This window comes from Haematobia irritans, chromosome 3, assembly GCF_050003625.1.
Source record: "Haematobia irritans isolate KBUSLIRL chromosome 3, ASM5000362v1, whole genome shotgun sequence".
Lineage (NCBI taxonomy): Eukaryota > Metazoa > Arthropoda > Insecta > Diptera > Muscidae > Haematobia > Haematobia irritans.
The window spans coordinates 223,211,935-223,238,368 of NC_134399.1; the positions used below are offsets into that span (position 1 = coordinate 223,211,935).

General features: G+C 35.1%; 1 protein-coding gene across 4 annotated transcripts; it reads right to left on the bottom strand.

Annotated features, from left to right (window-relative positions):
• Positions 1–629: 629 nt before the first annotated feature.
• Positions 630–25,450, bottom strand: pod1 (coronin). 4 transcript variants are annotated; one of them, XM_075303169.1, is made up of 14 exons: positions 25,310–25,450; positions 15,221–15,809; positions 14,592–15,148; positions 14,369–14,521; positions 13,659–14,156; positions 13,196–13,385; positions 9,430–9,500; positions 9,166–9,198; positions 8,915–9,090; positions 7,934–8,851; positions 7,523–7,868; positions 4,384–4,519; positions 4,208–4,317; positions 630–1,535 (listed from the first exon to the last, which is right to left on the bottom strand). In XM_075303169.1, the coding sequence occupies exons 2-14, from the start codon at positions 15,714–15,716 to the stop codon at positions 1,443–1,445; spliced, it is 3,777 nt and encodes a 1,258-aa protein (XP_075159284.1). In that variant the 5' UTR covers positions 15,717–15,809; positions 25,310–25,450; the 3' UTR covers positions 630–1,442. The 4 variants fall into 4 exon arrangements, with proteins under 4 accessions (XP_075159284.1, XP_075159286.1, XP_075159285.1 ...); XM_075303171.1 differs by lacking the exon at positions 13,659–14,156; XM_075303170.1 differs by lacking the exon at positions 9,166–9,198.
• Positions 25,451–26,434: the final 984 nt, after the last annotated feature.

The following is a 26,434-nucleotide window of genomic DNA, read 5'->3' on the forward strand; positions in this document are numbered from 1 at the left end:
AGCTCAATTTGGAAAAGAAATATCTTCTGGTGCCAGGTACCAGAAGATATTTCATTCATCTTGTATAACAAATTCCATTAATATACGATGCACATGGATTTTTTAGAACAAACTATACAAGATCCAAATTTTATGCGGCTCAGTTTGGTGAAATAGAAATTTTCGCCACTGCGCTAAGGTATATATAAAAATATATAAGAGGAATAGGAGAGAATATTTTAATCGAATATGGTTGGAGCTAAAATATAATACCGTTGTATGGTCATGGTAAAGTTATTATCGTATTTTATTTATGTACGTATGTATTGTATTGTATAATCACTGCACTATTACACTATTTTTCTGGTGATTTTTCTTTTTTAAATATTGAATTGAAAAATTAATGCATGTGGTATTGTTGTTTTCATGTAATTCTTGTTGTTATATTGTAATTTTTTTACGGGAGTTGGTGTTGGTGTTTTTTTCTTTTGTTTCATTATAAAAAAACTACTTCATTTGTTGTGACATATTGTAAAAATCGTTTTTTATAATTTTCTTTATGTTTTTTTTAATATGGCAATAAGTTGTTTCACTGAAGTCTTTTAGTTTTCTCTTATTATTACCGAATGTGAAAGTACAAAAAAAAAAAGTAATTTGGAAAGGTCGTTTATTTTTACTAGTTGGTCTTGGTATGGGAGTCTTGTATCAAAAAATGTTTATTAATTCGTTTCGTTTAAGAATTTTTTTAATCAGTCTATTTGTAAAGGACATTTTCTTCTGGGAAAATTGAGAGAGAGAAAAGTCATGTGAATGTATTTTTTTGTTGTTGTTGATTGCATACTTCTCTTTTTGGAATATCAAATATAGGGAATGAGTTGGTTTGGTTTCTGGTATACATGATAGAAAGCTTAGAGGGGGTGTCTTTTTGTTTCAAAGAAAACTTTGAAAATTTAACTTATAGATCAAAAAACATATGTATATATAGACAGAAAGAGAGACATAGTTATAACAAAGCAAAAATATTATATAACATAAAATACTATAGACTAGACAAAAAGGGTGAATTGTTTCCTTTTGTAATTTGTATCAGAAAAATTCAAGTTATATCTAAACGAGTATGTTGTGTATTAAACATTTTGTTGCTGATACGCGTGAGTGTTGTAAAAATATATGTAGTTTTTCTTAAATTTCCTTTAAATGTAAAAAATTTAAAATTGTCATGGCTTTATAGAAAACTAAAAAATATAATAAACAGAAATATTTATCAAAAAACCATTAAGAATAGTACACATATTACACACAAGATTTAGTGGGACTTTGGGATTTTTGTTGGCTGGTGGATTTTTTTGTTTGTTGGTTCGTTAAGGAAATAGTTGAGGAATTCAAGGAGATCATTTTTTTTTTATGAACAAATGCCTTAATCTAGTTTCTAAAGACTTTGTAATGTTGAATGTTGTAAAAAATTATTCTTGCCACTCATTCTCGTCAACACCTTCCATGTCATCTTGTTCCAATTTTGTATTGTATTCCATGCGGGCACTAACCGATTTTTGTATCTAAAAAAAAAAAATAAAAAATAATGATAAATAAATAGTTATATACATACGAGGGCGTTTCGGAAACTTCTTAGCATATCAATGAAAGAGAATAGTTAGTTTTTCAAAAATATTTTTATTATTTTTATTATAATCTCCTGAAACTTGAATACACTTAGTCCAAGGCTTTTCTAGCAATTCTATCCCTTGATTAAAATAGTTTTCATCAAGGTCTTCAAAATAGTGGTTTACAACTGTACTTGCATCTTCTTTTTTTAAGATTTGGAAACAATTCTATCCCTTGATTAAAATAGTTTTCATCAAGGTCTTCAAAATAGTGGTTTACAACTGTACTTGTATCTTCTTTTTTTAAGATTTGGAAACAAGTAAAAGTCACTGGGAGCTAAATCAGGAGAATAAGGTGGGTGGTCAAGCAACTCGTACATTAATTCGTTGATTTTAGCAATTGTTAAAACACTCTTGTGCGCTGGTGCGTTGCCTTGATGAAAAATTATTTTTTTTTGTGTTGTAAGCCAGAACGTTTTTCTCGAATTTGTACATTTAATTGATCCAAAAGTTTGCAATAGTACTCTGAATTTAATGTTTTACCCTTTTGCAGATAGTCAATCAATAAAATACCTTTGAAGTCCCAAAAAACCGTTGCCATAACCTTACCATCTGTAGTTCTTCATGCAATATTAAATGGACTCAATCATTTGAAATGCCCACGATATTAGCAATTTCGCGCATTTGTATTCGTCGATCATTTACAATTTCTGTTGTTGTTGTTGTAACAGTTTTTAATGTAGTTTCATCCATTTTGTTCTATGCTTGTGTAGTTCAGCTGGTAGCCAGATCAAGGAACTCTGCGACAAGGATGGGGTGTGTCCAGAGTGATCTGGTAGTGAGACGGGTAGGCTTAGCTGTGCAAGCAAAAAGGTGACGAGTGTCATGTGGCCCTTGATTACATATGGGACACACGCCAGCTACGCTGCTATCAATCACTGATAAGTATGCATTGAGGCGGCTGCACTTGCCTGATCTTAGTTGGGCCAAAACTACCCTTGTCTGCCGTGGGAGGTCTCTCTCCTCCGGTGCAATGGGCGGCGGTCGGACTCCGAAAACAGGATTAACCTTGTAGCTTCTCACCACTTCAGCTACAGTATCCTCATGAATCCTGTTCAGACCTGTCTGGTATGCTGCCTGATCTAGAGGCTCTCTTTTGTAACGCTGGATCTCTGGCTCTAGAAGGTGAATATCAACCCTTACATTCCTGGATGGAGGTTGTCTATCCACAAGATGGTGATTCGGATGACAACTTCGATGGCAACCCAAAAGGAACATGTAGTTGTGTCGACGCACTGGGATGATCTTGGTCTCCGCATAAAGGTGATCCAGGGGTGTACTGCGGAGACATCCTGTTGCGGTTCTAAGGGCAGCGTTCTGACAGGTCTGTATGTTATTCCACTGCGTATCGCTGGCAGTGCATAGTTTACCACTGACCGGCCAATTGCCTTATATGTAGTTAACAAGGTTTCTTTGTCCGCACCCCAAGTGCTGCCGGCAAGTGACTTGAGGACCTTGTTTCTACCGCGGAGCTTATCACAAATTGCAGTGGCATGGGCGGACGACTTATAAAGGCCCCGAGAATCTTGGGGTAATTTGTTGTCGGAATTGTTTCGCCATCGACATCTTCAACTGCCTGCGTACTTCCGCCGTCCACGTAGTGAATAGTGTGGCTGAGGATTTGGTGGGAGATATCCTCAAATTTCTTGCAGTGAAATAACTGGTAATTTTTGTTGTTGTTGCTGTTTTTGGACGTCCACTAGGTGGTTCATCTTCAATGCTTGTACGACCAAGTTTAAATTAAGCAACCCAATTTTTTACTGTTGCATATGAAGGAGCACTTTCACCTAACACATTCACCATATCATTATGAATTTCTTGTCCCGATAAACCTTTTTTATGTAAATATTTAATGACAGCACGCATTTCTTATTTTTCCATTGTAAAAAAATTTCGGATGCGTCTTTTTTGAACACCTCTTTCTATATGAAGGAGTTGCCAGATCGAAACAAAATTTAAGATGTGTTCATAACAGAGATGGAAGTTTCCAAAATACTTAACTTTTTTCTGTTTATACTGCGCTTTTTGTGCTAGGCTAAGAAGTTTCCGAACTGCCCTCGTATATAAATATATATATATTTTTTTAATTTTTTGTCTAAGTGCCAAAATAATTGATTCCAAATATCGTTTTCTTAAGAAGCCAGCTTTCTTCGACCTAGAGGATGAAGGAATTTGAAATAAAAACAAAATTCTTTTATCCTCTCAAGCCTTAAGGGGGTATTAAGTTCGAGTTTAGTTGCTAAAATCGTAATTTTTTCACGATGATTTTTTTTTTAATAATCCATTTGAAAGAATACAAACTTTGTGAAAATTTGATTTGGGCTATTCCCCATCAACTTATATTAAAATTTGCAACAAATATGTATAATTTTATGCCTTTTTTACCGATTTAGTTTTCACTTTAGCGGCAAAACTCGAACTTAGTACTCACCTTTAATCTTCTTCCAAAATTTGAAGAAATTTTACATAAATACAAACTCTTCTCGGCTCTTTATATTCTTCTAAAATTCTAAGCCATAGAATTTGTTTAGCTTTATAAAAAAATATAAACGTATATATTCACTTACCTCTTTTTGTTTATTTTTATCGGTTTCAAATTTATTTGGGAAATGCTCATTTCCCAATGTATTGTTATTGGAACGATTTACTTGATTAACCACTGGTTGTATGGAGGACACTAAAATTATATTAAGATTCTTATTACAAATAACTATTATTCATAGGTCTCTATAAAAATGCTTACATGTATCCATGCCCTCCGGCTGTAAACTAATCTTCTTTGGTTTCTTATCGTTAGACAAGAACCATTCATCTGCAGTCATTGTGGGAAGCCAAGTAACACGGGTATGTGGGAAAAGGTCATCTTGGAATAATTCACTCTATAATTAGGTAAAATAATTATTTTTATATAAAATTCTCATATAAAATTGTAACCCTCATGTACAAAAAAAAAGTTAAAACAAAAAAAAAACTGTAAATCTACTTTAACTATGTTAATTCATTGTTATATTTTGTACAAATATAGTAGGTTTGAGAACCCATTAAAGTATTCTTGGTCGTAATTAAATTTTGAGTCGATCTGATCGTATAAATCGGTCCGTCCGTCTGTTGACATCCCCCACTAAGTTTCCGATTTCTGCTTATAACTTGGCACAAATTCTTCTTATTGTTATAGGGCATCATATCGTATTATTATAGGCCATATCAAAAAAACAGATTTGACTTCTGGAGCATCCCCAAGGTTAATCTTTCACCCTACCCTTACAGAGATATTGCTCCACGTACACCCATAATTGGATAATGATCCCATTCAAATTTTAAAGTCAACTTTAATATTTTGTTTGTTTACAAAAATATTTAATGAACAAAATTTAATAATCTATAGATAACAAATTCCGTAAAAAAAAATAAACTAAGAAAAATGTTGACGTATTTTTTCTTGAACTTTTCAGATATGTTAGTACTGATCATACCATGTTCTGAATGAAACACTTGAATAATAGATACATTTTACTTTATAGTCCAAATTAGGCTCGAAATTTACCAAAAGTGGATTTGAAACCACCACCATGAATCAAATATTATAGTTTCCTTTGAAAATTTCAGGGGAGTTTGATGGCAGAGCAGTTCAGCGAGTACACTTCCCGAAGATAAATTTAAAGATTTTACATATTAAGACTAGATAAGATTCTGGATTTAGAAGAACCATTTTTGTTTGAGTTTTGGAGGAATCATTAACATCTCTTGTAAGTGTGCAAGAAAATGATGAAATAACGCCTTGATTTCAAATCTAAAATCTTTAGATTTTCACCCCAATTATTTAAATGATTACAAGAATTAAAATCTGGAAATTTTACATTCATGATCAGTACTCCTCCTATACCCTCAAGAAGTGAAATCGGTCGATATGGTGGCCTTAACAAATGGACCGAAAAAACTAAATCCCATACACCGTTTTGTGAGTATATTTACAATTTCAGACAAATCGCATAAACACTACGGGTTTCTAGAAACACAAGTAGTTAAATCGGGAGAACGGTCTTATGGGTGCTATACTAAAACATGGACCGATACTCACCGTTTTCGGCACACCTCTTTATGGTCATAAAATACTTCTAGATTTCAAATTTCTAGAATCCCAAACATTAAAATCACACCTATTTATAGTCCTAAAAAAACTCCAGATTTTCAATTTCAGGCAAATTGGACAACAACTATGGTTTCTACAAGCCCAAAAAATAAAATCGGGAGATCGGTCTATATGGGGGCTATACCAAAACATGGACCGATACTCACCTTTTGTGGCACATTATTTTATGGTCCTACAACAGGGAGCCACCGTGGTGCAATGGTTAGCATGCCCGCCTTGCATACACAAGGTCGTGGGTTCGATTCCTGCTTCGACCGAACACCAAAAAGTTTTTCAGCGGTGTTTTTTTCCCACCTCAGTAATGGTGGTGACATTTCTGAGGGTTTCAAAACTTCTCTAAGTGGTTTCACTGCAATGTGGAACGCCGTTCGGACTCGGATATAAAAAGGAGGTCCCTTGTCATTGAGCTTAACATGGAATCGGGCAGCACTTAGTGATAAGAGAGAAGTTCACCAATGTGGTATCACAATGGACTGAATAGTCTAAGTGAGCCTGATACATCGGGCTGCCACCTAACCTAACCTATGGTCCTAAAATACCTCCAGATTTCAAATTTCAGGCAAATTGGACAACAACTACGGTTTCTACAAGCCCAAAAAATAAACTTTGGGAAATCGGTCTATATGGGGGCTATACCAAAACATGGACCGATACTCACAATTTTCTGCACGCGTATTTGTGGTCTACAATACATCTAGATTTCCAATTTCAGGCAAATTAGCTAAAAATTACGATTTTTATAAGCCCAAGAAGTAAAATCGGGAGATCGGTCTATATGGGGGCTATACTAAACCATGGACCGATGCTGACCATTTTAAGCACATCATTTTATGGTCCTAAAATACCTTCAGATTTTAAATTTCAGGTCAATTGGATAAAAATTACGGATTCTAGAAGTCCAAGAAGTAAAATCGGGAGATCGGCCTATATGGGGGCTATACCAAAACATGGACGACGCTCACCATTTTATTTCAGGCAATTTATAAAAATTATGGATTCTAGAAGCCCAAGAAGTAAAATCGGGAGATCGGCCTATATGGGGGCTATACCAAAACATGGAACGACACTTACCACTTTGGCACACCATTTTATGGTCCTAAAATACCTCTAGATTTCAAATTTCAGGCAAATTGGGTAAAAACTACAGTTTCTATATGCCCAAGACCCCAAATCGGGAGGTCGGTTTATATGGGGACTATATCAAAACCTGGACCAATATAGCCCATCTTCGAACTTGACCTGCCAGCAGACAAAATACCAGTTTGTGCGATTGCTTCATTATTGAAGACTGTTGCGTGATTGCAACAGACGGACAGAAGATCTTTGGTTGAGACTTTATATATTTTGTTGTGAGCTGCAACTCTGTAAAGCAACATGTTACAGAGATTATTTAGTTTAGAAACAATATACCAAGCAACATGCTGCTGTGCAAAGATTAGGCTGGACACATGTTTACAAAATTGCTCATTTACTGTTTTCTTTAAATTTTTAGATGCATATCACGCTGCCATTGCAGGGTGGAATTTTGATAAAGTTACTGTGTTTCCTCTTAAAAATTTCCGGAAAAGGTGTAATAGAACACTTAAGACTAAAAATTTAATATTCCCCTTTTTTATTGTAATTATCTTATTATTAACATTTTCTTTATTAATTAGTAAACTTTTTTTTGTAAAGAAGCTACTGTAGATTTGGCTGTAAATTAAAAAAAAAAAATTTTAAAAATCATACTAACCTTAATACGGGGCACTGTGAAGCTTAATGGCTCAATTGTGGTATTTGTCAAACGATATGCCTTACAAAACTCTACACTGGCGACATCGCAGTGGTTCTTTGTTAGAAAACTGAGTCCTTGGTGTAACGATGTACAACGGTGATGTGACAAGGGGCATATATAAGGTTCCTCATCTGTTATTTCATAACAATAAATTGTGGAATCACCTTTTCCTGTCACAAACAAAGTAGAACTATCCTCATCGTAAAATGGTATTAGAATAGATGGAGATACATCCAAACTTGCTGTATTAAGAGGAGCATTTAAACTGTCTGCTTTGTAAACACTTATTTGTCTCTCAGAAACTCTGGAATGGAAGAGAAAGTCGATTTATTTACACTTGCATAGATGATGAAATCTACTCGATCATACTTATCGAATCCTGTGCATACAATATATTGACCATCCAAAGCCCATACAATACGAGCACCTCTCGTACCAACTGGGCCGTTTCCTTCACGGATGGGTGTCTCTGATTTTCTGGGATTGTAAATACGTATTTTTCCATCTTTGCTCACCGTTGCTCCATATTTACCACATGGACTCCAGGCAAAGTCGAAAATTTGATCAGTGTGACCGGTTAACACACACTTCTCTTCCATGGTGGGAATATGCCACAACTTAATAGTCATATCATAACTGGCCGTTAGTAAAATATCTTGGGCCAGTGGATGAAAACGTATAAAATAGATTTTGTCCAAATGTGAGTTTAGTTCTTGCTCAGGAGTGTTGGTAGGCTCCAAAAGTCCACCCTCGGGTATGCGCCAGAATTTTACCATTCCATCGTCACAGGCGACAGCCAAGCGTTTGGGATCGAACGGATCCCACTGGAAATCCATAATGTTATTGCCATTCACCAGTGAGGGTATAACACCATCAGGTAAACGTCCTGGTTTATTAAGGTCAAATATGGCTATTTTACCTCCGGGACCCGATAATGGTACTGCTACACGTTCGTGATTGGCAGTGAAACCATTGCATTCACCGGGAATTTGTCTGCTCAAGTTACGCAAATTTTCAATATGTGTCGACTTATGGCCAGGAGTTCCTTTCAAATGCCGGAATTTAGAGACTTTGCCAAAAACAGTGGATGTTCTTTTGGTCGAAGTAGTTATGGCAGCCTCAGTTGCAGATTTCTTTATGACTGCTGCTGATGAACCATTATCGGTAACTTCTTTCGAGGGTACATTTCTACGTTTCTCCTCCAAGAGTTTACCCTCTGGAACCGAGGTCCGTTTAATATCAATCGATCCGCTCTTAGTAGAATCAACCTTAGACAATTCACGACGCCTGCGCATACAACAAAAATACTTATTAAAATTCTGCAATACTGTCTATGCCGTGAGAACTTACAATGGTACTGGCGATTGAGCTCTTTCCTCAGTGGTGCTCTTCGAGTGTAACTCGTACAAACGTCTTCTCTCAGCAATACTATTACGGGCTGGTGAAAATCTACGCAACTCCGATTCGGCTTTATCATCACCTTCCGTCGAATTCTCAGAAGATTCAGAATGATTTTGCTCAAAAATCTATAGGCAAAAAATATGAAATATTTTTATTGTTAGTGTAATTATATCCAAGATAGAGGATGGTATAATAACAACCTTATCGCTGGAATCTTCATCATCCAGAGAAGACTACAGACAGTAGTAGTAGTAGTTATTGTTGAGAGGAATTGTGAGTGTTAGTAGTTAAGTATTATGGTGTAGGCAGAAAGAAATCAAGATACAAAGTTTAGTCAGACACAGTATAAACATTTATGGAAGTATATAAAAAAATATATATTATTTATTATTATCAAAAGCCATTATTCCAAAGCCAGCAAGACAGACTTTTAAATCCATCAGACATTGTAATTGCATACTTACTTTACGTCTCTCTGACGTAGATAAGGACTTTTGAAGTCCATTGTTCTCATTGTTGGCCTCATTTGAGGGTTCTGCAAAGTGAAGAGAAGAAACAAATTATTTGTTTATTAAGTATTATTGTAAATTTATAAAAAAAAATACTTTATGCAAAGAATTTAGTTCTTGTCATGGGATTTTCAAATTGGAATATTTAAGAAATAGTACTAGTAATTCTTTGTTTTATCCAAAAATAGCTACAAAATATTTAATAGATGTTTTAAAATACCATATAGAAGAAATAAGATAAAAAAAAATAAATTAAGAAAGTAAGTATTGTATATTTTATAAATGAATGATATGACCTGTGAACGTCCTTTTATGTGTTACTTTACTGCCCAGCAAAAAAAAGGGTCTCCAAAAAAGCAGTGAAATTTGTTTTTTGGATCCGGAGGTGGTGCAAAATTGGACATGATGTCCACCATTTCAACAACCGTTTTACTGAATTTGCATTACTTTTTTGGGCGTGATCCGAATTCAGTATTTTTGTTATAATTTAAAACATTTTGTAATTATAACGCTTATCTGAAACTTTTGACCTCAAATATTTTTAAAAATTCGTAATTTTTCTAAAATTAATTTATCATTTTTTTTCAACATAATTCAAATAATTTGTATTTTTTATGAATTCTTACTCTTTTTTAACCTATTTGAGACAAAAAGATTAAAATTACCCTTTACAAATATTAAAAAACGAATTATTAAAAATTTATTCAAAAGAACTTCCTGTGTAGTTAAAATAAAGAACATCTTTGGGAGAACATATTTGGAAGTTTTTCAAAGTTATACCTTTAGAACTTCCAATTTTTGTTTGCTGGGTTCTTAGAAAAGCTGAAGAATTTATATTAGAGGTGTGCGCGTGACACGAAATTGTCGAGACACGCGTGAATTACGTGAGTCGTGAATAAAATCAGAAGCAACTCTCGTGAATGTACGTGAATGGGACTAAAATAAATATGTCGTGCGTGAGCGTGCCTGAGTAATAAAATCGGTTCGTGAATGTGCGTGAATACAATTTCTGCAAAATCACGCTCACGATAAAAATCAAGATTTAATTCTTAAAAATAAAGATTTAATTCTTACTTATATTAAAAGAAATTGATTTAGCTGTCGAACTATATTTTATTTATAAATTTTGTTACGTTTGCTCATTCTCGGTTGGAAAATGTCGTGAGTCTCGTAAATTTGTCGTGAGTCACGTGAATTGCCGTGAATCGTGCGTGAGCGTGAGTCTGTGAAAGTTGTTCGTGCGCGAGCGTGCGTGAGTCCTGCTTTTCACCTCGTGAATGTGCGTGAGTGTGAGTGGCTACGACACTTATTGTGCGTGAGCGTGACTGAATAAATATTTGACTTCGTGAATGTGGGTGAGTGTGAGTGAAATTTCACTCACGCGCACACCTCTAATTTCTATTACTTTCAAGTTGCAAATTGAACAGCGATTTTCAATCGCAATGTAATAAAATAAAAAAACCTTAAAAAATCAACACAAAGTTTCTTATAGGAATTTTTTTTATTGTAATAAAAAATATTACTGTCCAATAAGCTCGAATAAATATTGTAATAATTTCTAGTGGACATTTTTTATAATGGAATTTTGGTTTTGTGTGATTGCCAAATTGTTCTTTTATAAATTTTTTTCTTATGCAAGTGTTTCTTATATGAAGTTTCGCACCTAAAAACAATAAAAAGACATGGTGTTTTTGCTCATTGTCTTATATGAGATGTGCTTATATCCGTTCCCTACTGTAGTCGCTTTTATGTATCCAATGATTTTTTTTGAGAATCACTATTATTATCTGCCATATTAATTCTTATGCGACTATTAAAGTAAAAAAAAAAAAACATTTATCATCGAAAATAGACTTATTGTTGTTTTTTTTTTTTAATATTCCCCATTGAGAGCTAATCACTTTTTGCATGCGTTTCAAACTATTGAACACAACAACCGCTTCTTCAGGTGTAGAAAAAGGTTGACCTTTCATTTTATTTTTTTTTTTACGTACGAGAATAAAACGACACTATTCGTTGCCGAGTCAGGACAATAGCGCGGATGACGCATCAAATTGAGGTTTCCAGTGTTCAAAAATGCAGAAATGTTTGAGCGGATGTGTGGTAGAGGTGTGTACGTGACACGAAATTGTCGTGAGTCACGCTCATGGCAACGGCGTGAGTGTGCGTGATTAACAAACCCAAATGTCGTGCGTGAGTCACGAAAATATTATCTTCGTGAGTGTGCGTGAGTAAAGATTTACGCTCATGAAAAAAAAATCCCGCTAACCAACATAAAACGCTTAACAGTTAAATTCATTTACAATTTTAGTGACACCTTGGATGTGAAGAGTGTAATAACGCTTTCGATTTTAATAATGCTCATATTTTCAGACACGTCGCTAAGGCAAATTACTCAAAAAATTGTTCGTGAGTCACGAAATTTTTCGTGAGTCACGAAATTTTTCATGAGTCACGGTATTTTTCGTGAGTCACGACATTTTATTTTATTATTTATTTATTTTTATTTTCATCATGTAATTTGAAGCCACATAGCGTGAGTGTGCGCGAGTACCAAACAATATCGTGCGTGAGTAAGATTTTTCCGTCGTGAGTGAGCGTGAGTAAACTATTACTCACGTGCACATCTCTAATGTGTGGAGATCTCGCGTTGACGCGATGAAGAGTGATCCGTCTTCGGTGGTTGGTTTTCCTGATTTCTTAGAAGACAAGAATGCTTGTGTTCCACGTTGTTCTCGTGGTAATATCAAAATTTTCCAAAGAATTTTGTGCAGGATTTTTATTTTTTTTTATTAAGTATCTTAGCAATTTTGGATGTATGGGATTTCTAATTTAAATCATGATACTGTTTTATTTAATATTTACTTTTGTTTAGTTAGACTCGAGGACATGGTAATAAAAACAGATGGCTTTTTTTTGTGAAATGTAATTTTATTGAAATGTCTCCAATATTTCAAAACATCTCCGATGTTCGTCTCAGGGAAATTAATTTAGAAGTAAAATCCAGGGTTTCAAAGCTTCTCTAAGTGGTTTCACTGGAATGTGGAACGCCGTTCGGACTCGGCTATAAAAAGCTGGTCCCTTGTCATTGAGCTTAACATGGAATCGGACAGCACTCAGTGATAAGAGAGAAGTTCACCACTGTGGTATCACAATGGACTGAATAGTCTAAGTGAGCCTGATACATCGGGCTGCCACATAACCTAACCTAACCTACTCACAAGAGGTTGCATTTACAACTCACTTTTTATTTATTTTTTTATTTTTATTTTATATATGTATCAACATATGGTCCATCAGGGCTCAGTATAAATAAATAAAAAAAATATTTTTTGCCAAGGAAGAAATTTCCTCTTTACCAGTCTCCTGGCACTACATTTTCAACGTATGTTAATACGTAATCTTCCCAGAAATAACCTTCATTGAATTTTTTTTTAATTCGGGGAACTAGACCACCATGGATTTAGGATTGCAAACCTTGGAAATCAATCTTTCGACTAAAAGTTTTTTTTTGGTGAAAAAAAAAAATTGAAAAGTATATGTCGACTTTTCGACTAAAGATTAGTTGCATGATATTCGCTATTATTCTTTATTAATAAATTAGCTGCTAAGGGGGGAAAGCTATTTTGAAAAATATTTGGGGCGAAAAATCGAATTTTATACAATTTGAAAAGTAAACCTTTTGATTTTGATTACAATTCCGTATTTCGTTTATACTCACTTTTGATTTCAATTTCCACTATCAAATCTGGCTTGGCGGATGATGGTGAATCCGGCTCATTAGCAATTGGCGCACTATGTGTGACATTGGATAGATTCTCTTGCGATCCTGGAGCAACTGGAACGGCAAATACTTTATCGAATGTAACATCGACTGTATTGCTGGAAAATGGTTTTGGTCCCAAACGAGGCTGAAATGGTACAGGTTGAATGAAATTGTCAATAATTAATGAATTACAAAACATGTAGAAATTGTGCTGTAAACAACAAATAAATAAACAAATAAATAAAGCAAGAAAAGAAAAAGAAAATATGAGTGCTTTTAATGCCACCTAAGCGGTGCTGTCAAACTTGTTGTTGGAACTGAGGCAAAACTACAAAAGTTAATCAAAACAAAAACCGAAATAAAAAAACCATATGAACGGAAAATACAAAATTTGTCAGCTCAACTACAAATATCAAACCTTATATGCTGTAGCTGTGGTACGTGGCCTTGGTTTGGGCATCACTTTATTGGCCTCGACAGGTATTTGTTGCGGCTGAACCGTAGTGTCTTGTAATGAATTATTACGTGAAGTTCGAGGCATAGGTTTTGGTACGGAAGACGACGAGTCTTCGGTATTGGGAGAATCTTGTGATGAATGAATACTATGCTCACGGGCTCCATCGTCTTCATCTACATTGTCATCATCATACCTACCACCATTCTCATCCAGATCTTGTGTTGATTCTTTTTCCGAATCAGTTTTATATTTGGTATCAAACTTTTTGAAGATTGTTGATAACTCATCGATATCACCAACATCCTGTTTGGGTGATTTCAAAGATTTCGCAATGATTTGTGTATTGGCATTGTGACTGCCATTGAGTTGTTGCTGTTGTTGTTTCAAGTTTTTATCATCTAGAGATACCTTCTTGTTTTCAATATTTTTAATGTATTCCATTAAATTTCCACGATGTATCTTTGAAGGATATTTATTTTAAGGACAATAAGCATATTTCATAAGAGAATAAAGAAAGAGGAAAGAGAAGAATTTTCGAAACGCCATGGAAAAGTAAATACAATGTGTCTGCGTAAACTTGTATATGCTACTAATATTAGAAAAGGACTAGAGTATGCCTGCAGAGAGCGAGATAGAACAAAGTAGGCCGCAAAAAGTATGTGGATACTTACAACTACGGGAATGTCGCCTAGATCACGCTTTGCAGGATCCAAACTCATTTTTGGTATGGGCATATTGCTTCCGTTCATCCATTCCGCAGCTGTTAAATCAGTACGGCAGCTAGCGGTGTCTGGATATAAATCACTATGGAAGTCTCTATAAGTCTACAAATATAGAAAATTTAATTTAGGATTTTTCCCCCTACCCTCCAACATAATTTTTGATCATTCATACCTTTCTTGGCACCTGATACATAATGGGTATGACCATGTTGGAAGTCAATTGTAAAACACGATTAACCTCTCCTTCCATAACCTTTAAAGCACGTTTTGGAATTAAACAAGCACCTTTAGTTTGTTCTCCCGTATGTCGTAAGCCTTCGATAAGATAGGGATCTTTGTCGGTGACCTCTAAATAGTTTATAGTTGTGTCACCCTTTCCAGCCAGGAAGAGCATATTGGTGTCTGGATCATACAGAGGCATTAGAATGCCAGTTGAACAATCTAATTCTAGAGTTTTCTCGGGTACAGAGAAATTACGAATATCTCGAATAATAACCTGGCGCAAACGAGCTGCATCAAATCCGGTTGTTAATATGCGCGATTGATTTCCCAGCCATACAATGCGGGAGTCTTTAATACTTTGATGTGATTCGGCAGACATTTGTATGGGAGAGCCATTGACACGACAATCCAAAATACGAACATACTTATCTTTGCAGCTGGTAGCAATGACAGTACCATCTTGACGCCAACTTGCAGATTGTATGACCTCAGGGTGTTCGTTATTAGCTAAAACGGATCAATACGCATTATGAACTTCCTGCGGCCTATATGATATGTGTTTTTTTTTTCTTAACTTACAATACAATTCCTTTTGTGTGGTCAAATCGAATAGGGTAACACAACCAGCCGATGTAGAATGTAAAAGTCCATCGGCTGTGGGATGGAAGCCCACGGTCTCTACACGTCTTTGTTTATGTGAAAATACACATTCAGGATCTGTTAGTGAAGTCTCCAAACCTTTTTCCGGTATATGCCATATTTTAACCGTGCAATCTTGGGAAGCAGTAGCCAGTAGACCATCATGAAATGGTGAAAATCCTAAATCGGTTACCGTATCCGAGTGCGCATGCAGTAAAGGCATTGTTTTGCTCTTGCGCCCACAATCGTCTAGAGGTAAAACGGCCACACTTGACCCCGTATGCTCCCAATTGAAAGCCATAAATGCTGCCGACGCCGCAATATTGTTACCGTAGGTCTGATACGAACCAACACATATGTCACGTATACATGCTTCCGGTTTTGGCACAATCGGTGCCGCATTCTTATATTTCGATGCTTTAAAACGCCAGGCCATTGTAAATGCTAGTACTACTTGCCTCGTCAAAAGATGTAATCAAAATGAAGTGCGTTTGTTTTTCGTTATAGTGAAAGTCTATGATAAAAAAAGCTGTAAATATAAGTAGAATGGAAAGTTTTCATTACATATGGGGGAGCATATATCAGTGAAGTCATTGTTATATATATAAAATGTAGAAAACAAAGTTCTTTGCTATAGTTTACACAGGCATACAGGCATACTAACGTGGAGAGAGATGTAATGTATAGAACAAAATTAGAGGTGTGCACGTGAGTAATATTTTGCTCACGCTCACGCACACTCACGACAGAGAAATCTTATTCACGGACGATATTTTTGGTAGGACCCACGCTCACATACATGAAGGCCGATACTATATTGGATTTTCACAGCGAATAGGAATTTCATAAGTATCATATGGATCTAAATTTTTCTTTGAAATCTAATCGAAATTTCGATGGAAAATGTCCGAGCATCGATTGAGTAAAATGTTGGGTGATCGATATTGTTTATAGAAGGGCAATTGATTGAAAGTCATCCTTATTTTTTTTTTTTTGTACATAAACATCATACTTCGTTATTTTGACTACGGCTTATTTCAAAATGCTATAATTTACATTGTGAGGAAAATGAGAACCAAAATTATTTTCTCATTCAATTTGTTTTCAAGTAGTACAAACCAAAAATTCATAAAATGGTGGAATTAGTATAACTTCAATTTATCATTTCCCAATCGACTGAAATGTATTTTAGGCCGAAAATGAAATCGTAGTTTTGCACTTGCGTTTCCTTCAAAGGTGTTCACTTTGCAGCGGTTTCCTTTTTCAAACGGCGCAAAAACTGTATATGAGATTGTTGTGATTTCGCACATTTACATTTTTGCTTACTTGTCTATTTAGGATCGATGAACTCAGATATGTAATATGTACAGAGTGATCTAATAGTGAATTAAAGGTTTAGCGAGTGAACAATGACTCCTGTTACGTAGCCCTTGGTTGCAAATGGGACAGACATCGGCTACGATGCTATTTCAGAGTAGAATATGGAGATCGACTGGAATTTCCTCAGTGGTGGTTTTATGTCCACAAGATGGAGATTTGGGTGGTTATAGCAATAACAACCAAGGTGCTGTGATAAAAATGTGGTCATGCCTTTGTATAGGCAGGCTTTTGGTCTCCACAGACGGACAGCGCAGAAATCCTTTGCAATGTTATACCCATTACTGCGTAACGACGCAGCGTTAACGCTGAGAATTAAATGCAATAATAGTGTTTGTAATTGTCCGATCACCGGCTAGATTAGAGTGACCGCAACTTATATGGGGCAAAAAAAAAATGTCGGAATCTTGTTCGCCTTAACCCCACAAAACGAATCCCCTTTCCAGATATTGGGATAGCCAAAATTTGAGCCCGATTAAACGACGTTAACACGTGCCGCTCGTCGCTTAAAATTTGCAAAAAAACGAATGTTTTTGCCAAAAAGTTGACGTATTGAGCCATAACTCGAGAACGGTAAATAATAAAAACACGCACGATATTACAAACAATAGCTTATTTTGTCCTTAAAAATTTATGTTATGAACAAAATTGTTGTAACTCTAGTCAAACCGAGTTACGCCAGCCTTTAGCTTCGAAAACGAGAAGAGCAGCACGTGTTAACGTCGTTTAATCGGGCTCAAATTTTGGCTATCCCAATATCTGGAAAGGGGATTCGTTTTGTGGGGTTAAGACGAATGCTCCTAGTGGCACCAGGTCGCGTTTTCGAAGCTAAAGGCTGGCGTAACTCGGTTTGACTCAGAGTTACAACAATTTTGTTCATAACACAAATTTTTAAGGACAAAATAAGCTATCGTTTGTAATATCGTGCGTGTTTTTATTATTTACCGTTCTCGAGTTATGGCTCAATACGTCAACTTTTTGGCCAAAACATTCGTTTTTTTTTTCAAATTTTGAGCGACGAGTGGCACGTGTTAACGTCGTTTAATCGGGCTCAAATTTTGGCTATCCCTAAATCTGGAAATGGGATTCGTTTTGTGGGGTTAAGGCGAACAAGATTCCGACATTTTTTTGCCCCATATAAGTTGCGGTCACTCTAGGCTAGATATGTCAATATGTCAACTCAATTAAGACTTTAATTGGAACAATTTTCGTGAAATTTTTCTGTGTATATCAATCGCAATTAGGGACACAATATATAAGTATCATCTCTTGAAAAATTTGCAAATTAAACACTAAAAGCCAAGACAAAAAAGTTGGTCTTGGCTTGACCATTGCCACGCCGGAGAACTTTAGTTTTGCTAAATGTTTGCTTATACACAAAAAAACTACCTGTTTCGACACCGGTATGTATGACTAGATGCAGTGCAAGGAACAACTGTTGTTGGATATTTTCCTCATGGTAATTAAATAATTAGTTTTATTTAATGTATACATTTATTTCTTTTATCACTATTATGTGCTCTGTGAATGTGCACATATATATATGGGTTGTGATTGAGGGTTGATTACATGTGTAAATTGCAAATAAAATCAATGAAGCATTCATGGTAGGCCTGATATTGTTACAAAAACAAAAAAGAAACAAAAAAATATAAAAAACTATAACTTAAACAAGAAGGGAATATGTAGTTTCCGATAAAAAGGCATTTTAGATTTAAATTTTTGGAGACTATCTTTGATAATGTTAAAAAACTTCAATCTTGTTGCCATATCTGTAGGTTATGTTTTTAACTGTAGCTATGATTATTACTCATCTGAATTTGTGGGATGGTTTTATTAACTTCTTAACACTTAGAAACCTTTGGCAAGAATTTGGAACTAGAGGTGTGCCCGGGAGTGATATTTCACTCACGCACATTCACAAAGCAAAATTTTTATTCATATACTCTAGCGCTACTCACATTGTCGCACGACCTAATTCTAAAGACTCACGCTCACACAGTATTCACAATAATTCACGTGACCACGAAAAATTTGCGAGACTCACGACATTTTCCAACCGTGAATAAGCGAAGGTAAGAAAATTCAAAAATAGAATATAAGTCGACAGGTGAATTAAATTCAGTTATTCAGAGAGACGTCATTAACATATGAGTAAGAATTAAATTTTAAGTTTTTTTCGTGATTTTGCAAAAATTTTATTCGATTTTATTTCGGACTCACATTCATGCACGAAATATTTGTTTTAGTACCATTCACGCACATTCACGAGAGTTGCTTTGGATTTTGTTCAAGACTCACGTGATTCACGCGTGTCCCGATAAATTCGTTTCTCACGCACACCTGTACTTGGAACATTCTATGTTACCTGCTCATGTCGCGATTAAACATTGATATTTAAAAAATACTATTATTAAATCCTTTACGGAGTTACAATAGATATAGAAATACAATTTCTACAGTAGCTAACAAACTAAAAATCATATTTTCGGTGGACCAATAGGACCGGTGTTTTCAAGGTCTTCACAACCGGCTTTCGGGTTTATCTCTTCATTGTAAAATTGCCAATTTAATGTCAAATTTAGCCAAACACTTTTGGGTATTTTAATAAACTGCAATGAAACAACTTCCAAATAGGAACATGTGTCCAAGTTTTAATAAATGATCGAATTATTTTTTCGTTGATTTTTTGTGACAATAAAATTAGTTTTTTTTCTCAAAATATACCGTCCACCGGTTTTGGAAAAATAAGAGTCCGTATTTGTAAAACCAACTTTAACCTTGCTACTACACCCAAAGAAATTTGTTAGTAGGGACAGCTGAAAAGTCTGCTAAAACAGCAAACACTGTTTGATGAAATAGCAAACATTTCCTGCTATTTCTAAAGTTAGATTACACTAAAACATGTTTTATTTTGGCTAAAACAAATAAAAATGTCAACTTAGGAGCTATCCTAGCTATCGTATTTAGGAGCTTGTAAGTATATTACAGTGCAAAAATACACCAAAAACTACTTTTGGTTCGTAAATATGCTTTGGGGAAAAATTTATAGCCTAAAAATTTTATAAATTGTTGTTCATTGGGCCCTGAAGTACAGAAGTATAACAGCAGACATCGACTGTTGTTTTAGCAGACTTTTTTCTATGAGTGTATATGTTAGAAAAACTTACAGATTTTAGATTGGGGTCATATTTTGACCCAAACTTACTTTTATTAAATAAATTGAAATGTGTACGTAAATTTTTTATGATTTATGAACATCGCAAAAGATTGTTGCTATTGCAATTTTCAGTCGGTGAGACTCAGTGAAAGTTTTTCTTTGATGAACAAAACTTTTGGTCCTAAAAAATATGAAGGTGTAGGTGGTAATGGGAGCTACCGTGGCACAAGCTAACCATTGCGCTCGCTTTATATAAAAAGGGTCATAGGTTCAATCTGTTTCGACCAAACACCAAAGTGTTTTTTCAGCGGCGGATTATCCCTTCTCAGTAATGCTGGTGACATTTATGAGTTTCAAAACTCCTATAAGTGGTTTCACCGAAATGTGAAACGCCGTTCAAACTCGGCTATAAAAAGGAGGAACCTTATCATTAAGCTAAATATAGAATCGGGCAGCACGCAATCATCACAATGGCATAATAGTCTAAGTTAGCCTGAAATATTATCACAATGGACTGAATAGTATAAGTGAGCCTGAATCTTAATCGGGCTGCCACTTTAACCTAACCTAACCTAGCCTGAAATATCGGGCTGTCACTATACCTAACCTAACTATGTGGAGATTCGGATTCTTTTGAACTATGGGGGCAGAGACTTCTGCGCGGGAAAGTCGACTACGACTTTTAAAGTGATCTTGAGCTAGAGTTTCACTATTTGTGCAATTTATTTTTCAGTCATTCATGATCTGTTTCGGTCCACATTATATTATAAAATATATAAAATATTGGAGAAAACCAACCGCCCGTTTGGTGCAATATGTCGATTCTACCTTTGGTATAGTTGTATTACTATTTTGTATTATAATGTATACTTTTTTCTTGAAAAAAAATACATCAGTGTTCTGGAAGCAAACTGACTGTGCGTTAAAATTGTTCGAAAACAACATTTTCCTCCGAAATTTCAAAAACTTCAGTGCCATTAGTTACGGCCGATGAATTGTTTTCTTCTATGCCACTAGAAATTGATTGATCTGAAGCATTCTTTTTCAAGTACAAAATTAGGATCACCATCACCACTTGCTTCATCTTCAATTTCCATGTATTTCGTAATACAAAGCCAATGAGGCCAAATAATAAAAAATGTATTACATGAATATAGCCTAAGTAAAGATACATAAAATAATAAGTGTGTAAATTTAAAATTGTATAACAATTTTTACATGACTAATACGAATTCAAAAGACTAAATAACAGATAGTGTCCAAAAATATAGAGCATTATAGAGTATCAATATCAACTTAAAATTGATTGATGCTCCCGAAAAAAACGATACATTTTTTAACGAAAAACAATATTCGAATGGGAGAAAATTCTAAAATCAAGAGGCAACATATTCCAGATACGAGCGACTCGCACAAGAAATGACTTTTCATATAAAAAACAACAGATACGAGGAATCTGAGGATTTCTCGTCGAGCGATAGAAAAAAGTCACATAGAGTGCTAGGTACCCCACTACGAATAACTTTATATAAGAAGAGCATATTGGCACACTTGACATAATGAGAAAACGATACACCAAGGAACCTCACCACAAATTCTGCGAGATTCTGCGTTACAAAAGAGAGCCTCTAGAAGAGCAGATTGGCACACTTGACATAATGAGAAAACGATACACCAAGGAACCTCACCACAAATTCTGCAAGATCCTGCGTTACAAAAGAGAGCCTCTAGATCAGGCAGCATACCAGACAGGTCTGAACAGGATTCATGAGGATACTGTAGCTGAAGCGGTGAGAAGCTACAAGGTTAATCCTGTTCTCGGATTCCGACCGCCGCCCATAGCACCGGAGGAGAGAGACCTCCCACGGCAGACAAGGGTAGTTTTGGCCCAACTAAGATCAGGCAAGTGCAGCCGCCTCAATTCATACTTATCAGTGATTGATAGCAGCGTAGCTGACGTGTGTCCCAGCTGTAATCAAGGGCCACATGACACTCGTCACCACTTTGCTTGCCCAGCTAAGCCTACCCGTCTCACTACCAGATCACTCTGGACACACCCCACACTTGTCGCAGAGTTCCTTGATCTGGCCACCAGCTGAACTACACAAGCATAGAACAAAATGGATGAATCTACATTAAAAACTGTTACAACAACAACAACAAATTCTGAAACATGATCTCTTCTTCTTAGATTGAAGACAAATCTGGCAATAGTATTCATCGCTTATTTCAATCGCTGAAAATGGGCAACAGTCACTCCCGAAAAATCTCCAGCAGGCAACAATAACGCATGTGCAAGTCTGTATCTAATCCAAGGTGGAAAGACTAAATTGCATGAATAATTTCAACGCAAGGTAGAATATAATTTATTTAGAACCAACTCAATATGAGGAACAAAACTTAAATTTTGGTCAATTATAACTCCCAAACACTTAATCTGACTAACAAATTCAATCCTATACATCCCCAAACGGACATCGATCACATCACTATCACCGCCAAACAGTAATGCTTTCGTTTTTTTGCGGGTTTATAACAAAAGAATTATCACCTGACCATTGTGCGATTCTACCCAAACAATAATTAATGTTGCTTTCCAAAACATCAGAAAAACCGCGACGAGAGTTTGTATTGATTTTATCTTCAAGGATAAAATCAATACAAACTATCGTACATAACTTATGAATTTAGAATATAATATAACATACTTATGGTTCGTCTACAATCCGTATTCTGCCACCATTTCTTTTTGCAATAAAATATTTCCAATAGTTACTGATCACTATACGATTTTGAAAAGACTTGAAAATAACTCCATACAATGACAGAAGACCGCTATAAATATTAGCACAGAAATACAAATATTTACCTTGAAATCTTCTTGTTCTTTCTTTTTTGGTTCGTTGCATGTAAAACACGAAAAAGTTGTAAGGGAAATGAAAAAAAAAACATACAATGAAGACATATATTATATATGGGGTCATAAAATGACCCCAACCTGTTATGTGTATACAAACATACAGTACAAACATAACATTTTAACAAATTTGAATTCAGTATATTTCAACAATTCATGCACTGAGTAGTAAGAACTTTTAATTATATTCCACCAGTAAGAAATGCGGTAATGATAAATACGATTTGGGCCATCAAATGACACCAACATAATAGCAGGGTTAAAAAACCCGTTTCTTTATCACTAGGGCTGTTTTCTTTTAGCACTGGATGCAACATTTGTATGGGCTATCCAGAACATCGTTGCACTGGTGTTCTATCCAGAACAACTCATCAGTGCAAGTCGCGCCGATGTTGCCGGATTGTATTTTGATAAAGTGATTCACAATAGCAACTTATTGTGACTAATTTATCAAAAAACATTTAATTCAAAGTGGTACAGTGTCATAAATAATCGCAGCAGTAAATATTTATTACAAATTGGAGCATTTCATATATTAAAAATGCAAGATTTAACTTCTTTTCTGTGATTGTTTTTAAACAGCTGATGAGTGTTGCATATTTTCTGGATAAGCGAGTACTCTGTTTTCTTTTAGTCCTTCACGGCTTAGGGTATCCAGTGCTAAAAGAAAACAGCCCTACTATAGCCGAGATTTCACGGCGCGAGGGCATGTTCGAAGCCGAAACATTTTTACGAGCATTGGTAAAAATTTGACGTAAATCGAGGTGAACAGGCCCTGAGAGGAACTTTTTGGTGTTGAATAGGCAAGGTGTTTGGTGCCGCTTGTTCAGACTATCTGCAGTGTTTTCTCAACTGTTAACTCTCTGTTCTAATGGTCAATGTGAACTATAAGAAGTTCTATCATCAATGAGAAGACAAATCTGATATGAAAAGTAAAGACCAAACGTCCAACGCATTAATATTCCACCAATTGGCGTATTTGAGATTAGCTAATGGCTGCCTTCACAAATCGACTCTTGTAAAATTTTGAAAATGTCATTTAACAAGACTTTTTGGCCAATAAATCGTATTGCTAGTAAATTTTGTTTTCACTCTCATTTATCTTTAAAAAAAAACTACAATTTTCAAAAAACTAGTTTTCCTGTTCGTTCATAGTTCTAGTTCAAAGATTCTAATCGAATTTTCAAATAGTTCAGGTTGTATGACTCGTTGAATTTCTATGTATTTCAATATTCAATTAATGCGATTTTCACATAGAGAACTCTTAATACATTTTGCCAATAAGAAAACTAATAACAAATTAGATGACATACTTTTTAGAATATGCAAAAAAATATTTATATATTTGTCAATTCCATCTTCACATCTCATAGAGCTGTGTATTAATTTACATATAGAAAGTTTCGTTTCGCAACCAAGATACATTCAAAACAAAATAAACATTATGTGTCGTACATAGTTTATTAATTTAACCCTCCTCCACTGTGTCATATACTTTTTTCGTTCACCGACCAACCGACCACCCATTTACATAAAAACAAAATAGAAAACTGAGGAAGTAGCACCCTCAGCTCTTGGCCTGTGTCTGTTTGTTTGATTGTACAACCACTACCACTTCCTTCCATCATACAGAAACACACGCTACTAGATCAACCCCTAAGTTGATCATCATTATGATGTGGATGGATGTATCATAATCCACGACAAAAGACACTGGCTACTGAATCCAGCAAAAATCAAAGGTATACATATATACAGTGCAAAGACAGGTTTTACAGTTTTGCTTGGATATTTATTGTCTGTAGTCGAGTCGCATAAATCATGGACAATAGAAAGTGTATGGACGGACATCTCTCAACAGCAACATTATCAGTAGCTTCGTAGCACCATTTGCACAAGGAATTCTTTAGAAAACATACATGTCCCCATATAGATATGGCATTGAAGAAGAAAACATTGCAATGTCCAGCATCAAAAAAAAAACTTGCAGTTTTTGTTGTTGTTGTTATGAATCTCCGGCTTTTTATCTTACTTGTTCTCATTTTAGCAGTACTCTCTATTCTCTGCTCTCTCTCTTTTCGACTATATTGTACATGAAAAAAAAACAAATGGAATGGGAAGGGGCTTTGGATTTGCAAAACATAATTGTTGTTGTAATGCAATTAAAATAATTGTGTTTTTGATCGATTGCAATTATCCAACTGACTTTTGCGAGTATAACCCTATGACTAAACCACAATTAGTAATGTTTTCTAATTTTTGCACTAGCTAATTGATAGTCGGTTTTCTCTTTAAGTTTCCAAGATAGCCGCATAGAACATTAACACACCCTTTTTTCCATACAATACACAGAACGCCAAGCAGAATGAAAAGCCAGACAAAGAAATGAACAATGTTTCCAATAAAAACTAAAGCTAATTAAAACAAATTTGTAAAATTGTCTTTTCACAATAATAGTGCAGAATAGAAAATATTAAAGTTTGAATATGCGGTAGATGAATATAATTTAACAGAGCCTATTTTGGGGACATATTTTGTTGTAATGAGTATCGCTATAAGAAAATTAGAAACTTACCAAGAAACTGCCACTGGCTCGAAAAGTTCCCACTTAAGGGCTCTATTATTTTGTAGCTTTACTCTTACACCTATATTCCAAAATCCAACACCAAAAAAATCGGGAGCAAACAGCAAACTTTACTTTCTATGGCCACAATAAAAATACTGGATGCAGAGGTGTTTTTAAATGCATATTGAATATAGTACTTCAAAAGGCAACTGTGCTTTAAGTGCGCATGTCGCATAAGGGTGTTGCCAGGTTAAAATTTGAGCATTGCACAGGTAGTGGTACTTTGATAACAACAACTATTTCAGGATTATATCTTTTTTTGTAGATGAATAGTTTTCGTAAAAAAAACTGGTTACTTGAGTTCCCAAAAAATAGAATGTTCGTAATACTACATCCACACTATGCTCGATATCTACTTATATCCAGTGTGGCATATTTTACTGACATTCTTATATGCGTTTGCTCACGCTGACAATGTGATTCAAAAATTTATTACGTTGCAAAAATTTTTGCAGCAAATTTTTTTTCCGTAAGTCAAGTAATATTCCATAGTCACGATATGTTTTCATGAATTACGACAATTCTTAGGCACGTATGCGTGACTGACTTTATTCTATCTCTCTGTAAAAGTTGTTCGTGTAGTAGTAGTATTTTTTTATTGAGACTTCTTCTTTTCAGTGGTACAATGAATAAAGAGCGAACTATTGTCTTATTCTAATACACGATGGCTAAGTGAATTAGCTACTTTCAAAGGAACTGATAAACGTATCCAGCAAAAACTCTCATTACCTGGTAATCTTGTAGGTAAGCCTATTTAAAAATTAATAACCACTTATTAATTGGCATCGCTTCAGATTACATTTACATAGGCATGTCCTAGAAGGAAAGTACTTCTCCCCAGGCATACTTTAGGCCATAAAATAAGTAGTGCATTTAAAGCATATAATCACCTAATATGTAATGACTTATTCGTAGATACACCAAAGCTAGCAAAATAGCCACTTATTGTCTCAGGCAACCAAATCTCGAAAATATTGATTTCTATCGCCGATTACAATGGATCAAAATATGGCGAGTGATGCTGTAATAGAAGAACTACTTGACTAGAAACGAATATTGTATAAACAAAAAATC

Coding starts and splice junctions, on each gene's coding strand:
- pod1 (XM_075303169.1), bottom strand. CDS start 15,716: ATGGCCTGGCGTTTTAAAGCATCGAAATATAAGAATGCGGCACCGATT. Junction 15,149..15,220: donor CACACAAAAGGAATTGTATT/GTAAGTTAAGAA, acceptor GATCCGTTTTAG/CTAATAACGAACACCCTGAG. Junction 9,091..9,165: donor ATGAAGATTCCAGCGATAAG/GTTGTTATTATA, acceptor TTTTGCCTATAG/ATTTTTGAGCAAAATCATTC.